Below are 7,857 nucleotides of genomic sequence, written 5' to 3' on the forward strand. Positions count from 1 at the left end.
TTCCACTTAATTACAAAATTGCCATCAAATTTAAATTAAGTATTTTTCTACTTAATTACAAAAATGCCATCCATAATATTTTCTTTTCGGGGTCTCATAAAATTGATAACATCTCGGGCCTTACAGTATCACCATGGTGAAAGGCTTGGTGAGTCTTCATCTGATAATGAAGAATCGGAAGGAAGTGATTGTGATGAAATTTTAAGGGATTTGTATCCTAACATGTATGGTTTTTATAGAAGTGGATCTGAAATTGGTTCATCAAGTGAGAATAGACATGAAGAGGAACCGAATGATGAAGCAAAGAAATTTTACAGATTGTTAAAGGACTCTGAGCAACCAACTTATCCAGGTTGTGATACCTCAAAACTATCTGTGCTTGTCAAACTATTACACATTAAGAGTATTGGTCGATGGAGAAATGAATAATTTGATATGTTACTACAGCTGTTGAAACAAATAGTCACAATCGGTTCAAATTTTCCAGAATCCTATTATGATTCCAAAAAAATTATTAAAGATCTTGGTCTCTCTTATCAAGAAATAGATGTGTGTAAAAATGATTGTATGCTGTATTGGAAGGAAGAAGATAAGTCTGACATGTGCAAAATATGTGGTGCTTCTAGATGGAAAGAAAATAGTCATAATGAGGAAACCAAAGTTCGAAACAATGGTAAGAAATTAGCAGTGAAGACCTTGCGTTACTTTCCTTTAAAGCCAAGGCTTCAAAGGTTATTCATGTCTAAAAAAATGCTTCTTTTATGAGATGGCATCATGAAAAAAGAGTAGATGATGGACTGATGAGACATCCAGCTGATTCTATGGCATGGAAGTCGTTCGATGATTTGCATAAAGATTTTTCCATTGAACCTCGAAATGTACGACTTGGTCTTGCTAGTGATGGTTTCCAACCGTTTACTCATTAAAAAAAATCATACAGCATTTGGCCAGTAATAATCATTCCATACAATTTGCCTCCATGGATGTGCATGAAAGAATCTAATTTTATTCTTTCAAGTCTCATACCAGGTCCCGAGGGTCCGGGAGATGCTATTGATGTCTATCTTAAACCTTTGATAGAAGAGTTGAAGGAGTTGTGGGAACTAGGCATTGAAACATTTGATGCTTCAACTCGCCAAAATTTTAGATTGCATGCATCTTTATTGTGGACAATCAATGATTTTCCAGCTTATGGGAATCTGTCTGGTTGGAGTACCAAAGGTAAGATGGCATGTCCTTGTTGTAACAAAGACACTTGTTCTATGAGATTAGCTAATGGTCAAAAGCAATGTTATATGGGTCATCGACGTTATCTTCATCACAACCACAAATGAAGAAAAAATAAAAGTTTATTTGATGGAACTAAAGAGGTAAGACCACCACCACTTTCACTTTCAGGTGGTGATGTGCTTGCTCAAGTGAATGACCTTGAAGGAATCATCTTGACTAAAGATGTTAAAAGAAAGGTGAATCACATGAAAACAGAGGTGATAATTGGAATAAGAAAAGTATTTTCTTTGAACTTCCGTATTGGAGTTATCTTTTGTTAAGACACAATCTAGATGTGATGCACATTGAAAAGAACATATGTGAGAATATAGTCAAGACAAACATGAATACGAAGGGGAAGACTAAGGACAATGTCCAAGTTCGTCTTGATTTGGAAGCTCTGAAAATTTGACCAGATTTGCATCCAATTCGCAAGGGGGATAAACTTGAGTTGCCCATGGCATCCTACACTTTATCTACAGAGGAAAAGCATTTGTTTTGCTTATTTTTTAAGCAATTACGAGTTTCAGATGGTTTTTCATCTAATATTTCTCAAAGTGTTAACATGAAAGAACATAAAATATCAGGTTTGAAAAGTCATGATTTTCATGTCCTTTTACAACATCTACTTCCTCTTGGGATACGTGGCCTCCTCCCTAAAGTAGTGTGTGAACCATTTATTGAGTTGTCTTTGTTCTTTACTAGTTTGGGTGCTAAAACATTGAAGGTATGTGAGTTACAAAAGATTGAATCCCAAATTCCGATTACTCTTTGCAAGTTGGAACAAGTTTTTCTCCCTTCGTTTTTTGATGTGATGGTGCATTTGCCTGTTCATTTGGCTAAGGAGACTATAATTGGTGGACCTGTACAATATCGATGGATGCACCCTATTGAGCGTATGTTGTATGAGTTAAAACAATTGATTCGAAACATGGATTGTCCGGAAGGCTCAATAGCAGAGGGCTATATAGCAAAGGAGTGTATGACTCTTTGCTCAAGATACTTGAAAGACATTGAGACAAAATTCAGTAGACTTGAGCGAAACTATGACAGTGGCTTTCATAAATATAAAGGTGAAATATCCATATTTTCGCAATGTGGACGAGCATTAGGAGCTGGTATAAGTCGTATTCTCGATGACGATGCATGGGAGAAAGCTCATATCTATATTTTAAAGAATTGCGATGAAGTACAACCTTTCCTCGAGTAAGCTCAAATACATCTAAAAAACCATTTTTTTTATATATATATTCATTTCTCATTAATGTTGTAATGCAGAGAGTACTCTAAAAATGAAAAAAATAATACACCACAACTATCGGATGATGAATGGAATAGCAATTTTATTGGTTGGTTTAAACAACAAGTAAGTGATTCTATTGTTATAAATTATTTTCTCTTGAACAAGATTAATTGTTCGAGTTATTTACATTGTAATTTATTTGTAGGTTGACAAAATGAAAATGCAAGACCAACACAGTAAATATGATGAGCTGCTATCGTTGTACCGTAGTCCTTCAATGTATGTTACATTCTTAAGTGGTTATGTTGTCAACGGATATAGGTTTCGGATTGAAGCTCGTGACAAAGGATGTAGAACACAAAATTCTGGGGTGTGTGTAATCGGTGATATAGGTAGTGAGAAGAATTATGTTGACTATTATGGAGTGTTGGCAGAGATTCTTGAACTGCAGTATCTTGACGGAAAACGAGTGGTTTTATTTCGATGTAGATGGTTCGAAGTGCATGATAATGAGAAAGGAGCCAAAGTAGAAGAATATGGATTCACTAGCATTAATTGCCATCGTATTTTGAAAACAAACGAACCTTTTATTCTCGCCAATCAAGCTTCACAAGTGTTTTATGCCATTGACAACATCAATAAAGGTTGGCATGTTGTTGTTAAGACACAACCTCGGGATCTATATGAGATGCCACAACCAATAGAGGACGAGAGCAATAATGTAGATGATTTCGGTGAAGCATATCAGCATGCTGAATCTTTCAATTTTGATTGTGGGGGCGAAACTTCATTCGATGTAGATGGTCAAAACATTTGGAGAAGAACAGATTTGGAGCCGCTAGTAGTGTACTTACCAACAAACAAAAGAAAGAGAAAGCGAATTCCAATTTGAAGAAGTATTTCCAACTTATCATGTTTCTTAGTTGTTTTTTTATGATATTTTATTTTGGTAAAATGTCCGTTCTTTTAGGTGTTAGTTGTTTATTCATTCTGGTTCATTTTCATGTTTTCACTATTTGTTCTAATATGTTACATTGCTTATATTAACAGATGAAACCAATGCTTGCCAAAAGTAGTGTAGGCAACATCCGAATACCTGTAAAATTTTTAGCTCCTGGTAAGTTGGCCAAGGAGCATGGATATGGACATAAAACGAGGCCTGTTGGAGATTCTACTGGTAATTTCATTTCTAAACTTATAGCGTAGATTTATTTTTTTTTTATATAGAATTTCAATGGTTGATATAATTATTTCATGATTAAATTATCTGATTTGTTGTTTTCCAGGAAATGCATCTGCCCACAAGAGCTTAGGGGGAATTCAAAGGCTACAGGTTGAAGAGCAAGAAGCTCAATACATCGGCTATCAACGAAGAATTGGTAAACCTCTAAAATTTATGTAGACATTGTAATTTATAACTCATGCAATTTTTTAGGTCGCTCCCTCCATTTTTAAGTGAAAATATATTGACATAATTGTAAAAAGTGTTTTTTTTTTTCCTTCCAAAAGGTGGAATTTCAGCCCATACTCTTAATGTGCATTTTGGGGAAGATGAATGGAAAGAAAGATATTTTACGGATGATAGTTCTTTCCTAGAAATCTTGAACATAAGTAAAAAGTTCATTGACATATATTCTGTTGGTTTCAAAGTCACGGATGGGGATGGTAAAACTTTGAGAAATGATAAAGATTTATTGGCTATGTTGAAAGAACATGAGTACGTGGAGAACATAGACATTTATGTAGATGTGGATGAAATTGCCCAACCATTGCTCTTCAAACTGACTGAAGACAATCCAACATCTGGTAGCGTTAATAAAGAGTTATTTATTTTGAGTTTTCTTGTTTTTTTTATAATTGATTTATTTTCTTTAAATTTGTACAGATTATATCCCAATCCCAAGAGTTCCAAAAGTGAGAGATACTAAAATATTGGGTGATTATAAGACAAATGAGAAAATCATTGTACGGGGGGATGTGGTAAATGGAAGTGAAGAAGCTAGTACAGTTCAATTGTTCATAACTATTTCGAAGAACTTTGATATCGAGACTGGCTTGCAATCTATCAGTGAATCTACGATCAACAAGGCAAGTTCTTATGAACCATAATTTATTATTTTAATTATATGATTTCTTTAGGATTTTAAAATTCCAATTGAGGCTGTTGGTCATTATCTTGTTGCTAAATTTACTCCTATGACTGAAGATGGTGAAAGTGGTGAATCGAGCTATGTTGTTACAGACAAATATGTTGATGGTAAGTGTAATATATTTGAAATGTAGCATATTATGCATTTTCTATTGATTTCAAATTGTAATCTTGATACAATTATTTATTACTTCAATTCATTGAATAGATTCAGCAACTCAAAAGGCGAGAAAAGTTAGAGGAAAAAATAAGAATAAGAAAATTGCAGCTTTAAAAAGTGGAGAAAAGATGGAGATCGAATTCTACAACAATCGTGCAGTGGGAAAACATCACAGATATTGGTCGAGACACTTGGGGAAAATCGTGCGCGACAAGCATATCTGCCCTATACATGTGAAAACATGGAAAGAGCTGACTGAATTAGAAAAGCAACACATGTGGGATTCAGTGAAGGTAAGTGAATTACATTATTAATTTCAGGTGAATTTACTGTTAGCATAGAAATAATAACATATTCTAATATATTTTAACTTTTGGTAAATCAACCCATCAAAATAGAGATAATATGTCATTTTCTACTGTTGTATTATGATAATGTTGCAGGAATGCTTTTTTAGTCCTAGTATAGAATTATATCGTGAGCATACTTTGGAGCATATGGTTGCTTTGTGGACAGCATGGAGGTCGTCCTTGAACGTTGATTATGTGAGACCTTGCAAAACTAAAGCTGAAGTTTTAAAAAATGTGCCGCAAGGGTTTAATGCTAAAGAATGGGACTGGCTTGTAACTAATAATTTTCTAACTGATGAGTTTTAGGTATAATAATACTGGTTCAAAGTGTAATTAGAAATATCTTCATTTTGCAGTGAAATTGCACTCATGGAACTGATGATTGTAATTTTGGTTTGTGATTTATGTAGAAAACCAGTAACCAGAATTCTAATAATCGGGTAAATGGAGTAATGCCTCATCGAACTGGAAGAAAGCCGCACAGACAACTGATATATGAAATGGTCATAAACATCTATATTAATTCTTATGTTTATTTTTTATGATTTTTTTGATATATATATATATATATATATATATATATATATCATTTGCCTTTTATATATCTTTCAGGGAGGCAAGGATAATAAACCACCTGATATTGCAAAAATTTTCTACGAGACTCGACATAAAAATGGAAAGCTTGTTGAGCTAGAAGCGCAAGAAAAATATGTAAATATCTCTACTTAATCTTTTAACCTAAATTTGTTGTTTATCATTTATTTAAATGACGTGAGTGATGGATCCTTGTAGGATGAGATTGTGAAGACTGTTCAATCTAATGCATCACTCTCACATATTGAGGTTGTTGAAAAGTGTTTTGGACCACAGTGTCATAGTCATGTCTTTGGTTTTGGAGGTGGAATGAAAAGAAAACATTTTAATTGTTCACAAGCTGCTTATATAAAAGATCTTGAGGCTAAGCTCCATGAGAAAGAAGAAGAAAATAATAACCTTAAGAGGCGCATGGATGGAATTGAAAGTAGATTCGCCAAAATCGAGAATGAAAACCAAGCAACTTCAGATGCACCTACAATTTCTGGTGAAGGTGTGTGTGTTGTGCTACCTTGAATTTTTACTAGAGATATTTTACGTTCAAGTTTATACATTGGTGTTATTATCTACTTGGAATAATAGACATTGCGTTGAGGTTTACACATTGCATGTTAGATATTTTGTCTTTTATGTGGGTTTTAGTTGAACTTATCTCAGTTTTGTATGTGTTATTATCTAGTAGCCTTGGTGTTATTATCTACTTGGAATTGACTATTTTAGGTTGAACTTATCTCAGTTTTGTATGTGTCCATGCCATCAAGCCTGTCAAGTGACGAGAAAAAAATATGCTTCCCTGCTTAATAGATTATTTTGTTATGTGTGGTTGGTGGATTCATTTATTTTCCGAGTACTACAGATTTTTTTCCAAGTACTACAGATTGTTTTTATACATTAAAGAGTAAAATATGCTTCCCTGCTTAATAGATTGTTTTGTTATGTGTGGTTGGTGGATTCATTTATTTTCCAAGTACTACAGAATTTTTTTCAATAACGTGACTCTGATGAAACCTGTCGCAATTCAGGGTCTATTGTGCTAACTTGTGATTCTTATACATGCATGAATTACTCCAAATCTCCCTAACGTGGTTGCTAACTTGTTATTCTTATACATGCATAAATTTACTCGTATGTTTCATATCGTTTTGACTAAAAACTGCTACTCTTATAACTTTGGCACATTGTGTTGACATGTATATAGACTTTATTTTTTAATTATTTAAAATTTTACTTCACATGTGTTTGACATAATATATCATTGTTTTCAGGATGTTTTGTTTACAAACTTCGACATCAACAAAGTTTTCACTCTTATTTTATGTTTGAAATACATCTTTATTTTAATTGATTTTTTCTATTTATGTTTTACAGATGACACGCTGCCTTAACCTGATGTCGTCCTTCAAAGAAGATTAGAAGAATTCAAGCATTGATTAGGAAATTAGTCTATGATATATTGAAGCAACTACTAAGTGATCACCATTTCTGGTCCTCAAATATTTTTGTATTCCAAGGAGTAGATATTAGGAAATACTTCAAGTATCCATCAAATTGGAACTCATGTTTTGGAACAAATCGAAATTCTGTAAATTTTGAATATATGAATAGATATGGATGCAGTTGTTTATATAAAATATTTTGTTCAAAGGTAGAAAATTAACTTAAAATCTTCAACTTTAAGCAGCAAGCTGTGAGCTCTGCTTCTCGAATGCCTTTAAGGTAATTTTGGATCTTTCCAAACTGGGATACGTGAACCACTGTTTATAAACAGGATTGACTTCTGGATCATTTAATTGATTTTCAAGAATCTCAATTTGAGATTTTATTAATTTGATTTTCTTTTTAAGTTTCAACAGATAATTTGCAGATGGCATGATATAATCAAATGGAGGATCATAAATATAATCGTATGACATAAACTTACATAAATCTTGATGGATTGATGAAACTCGAAACTCAAGAACTGGAAAAAACTTCGAAACTTTTATTGCTAGAAAGATGTAGTAGTGTTTTTAGTGTGTGGATCAAAAAGGGTATCCACTCCTTAAATAACCAAAAAAACTAAAACAGTAGTTCCACCTTCTACCTATAAAAA

The 7,857-nt window shown here is 33.3% G+C and overlaps 1 protein-coding gene across 3 annotated transcripts; it reads left to right on the top strand.

The window, feature by feature from the left end:
* Positions 1-1,511: 1,511 nt before the first annotated feature.
* LOC142549214 (uncharacterized) lies at positions 1,512-7,396 on the top strand. 3 transcript variants are annotated; one of them, XR_012821132.1, is made up of 6 exons: positions 1,512-2,475; positions 2,548-2,635; positions 2,718-3,408; positions 3,563-3,689; positions 3,799-3,891; positions 7,134-7,396. XR_012821132.1 is itself a non-coding variant. In XM_075658041.1 (5 exons), exons 1-5 carry the CDS (start codon positions 4,709-4,711, stop codon positions 7,148-7,150), a joined length of 717 nt encoding a protein of 238 aa, XP_075514156.1. In that variant the 5' UTR covers positions 4,651-4,708; the 3' UTR covers positions 7,151-7,396. The 3 variants fall into 3 exon arrangements, 2 of the variants coding, with proteins under 2 accessions (XP_075514156.1, XP_075514157.1); XM_075658041.1 differs by lacking the exons at positions 1,512-2,475; positions 2,548-2,635; positions 2,718-3,408; positions 3,563-3,689; positions 3,799-3,891 and adding exons at positions 4,651-4,769; positions 4,870-5,114; positions 5,784-5,882; positions 5,964-6,258; XM_075658042.1 differs by lacking the exons at positions 1,512-2,475; positions 2,548-2,635; positions 2,718-3,408; positions 3,563-3,689; positions 3,799-3,891 and adding exons at positions 4,651-4,769; positions 4,876-5,114; positions 5,784-5,882; positions 5,964-6,258.
* The last annotated feature ends 461 nt before the right edge of the window (positions 7,397-7,857 follow it).

Source organism: Primulina tabacum, chromosome 6 (assembly GCF_025594145.1).
Source record: "Primulina tabacum isolate GXHZ01 chromosome 6, ASM2559414v2, whole genome shotgun sequence".
Classification (NCBI taxonomy): domain Eukaryota; kingdom Viridiplantae; phylum Streptophyta; class Magnoliopsida; order Lamiales; family Gesneriaceae; genus Primulina; species Primulina tabacum.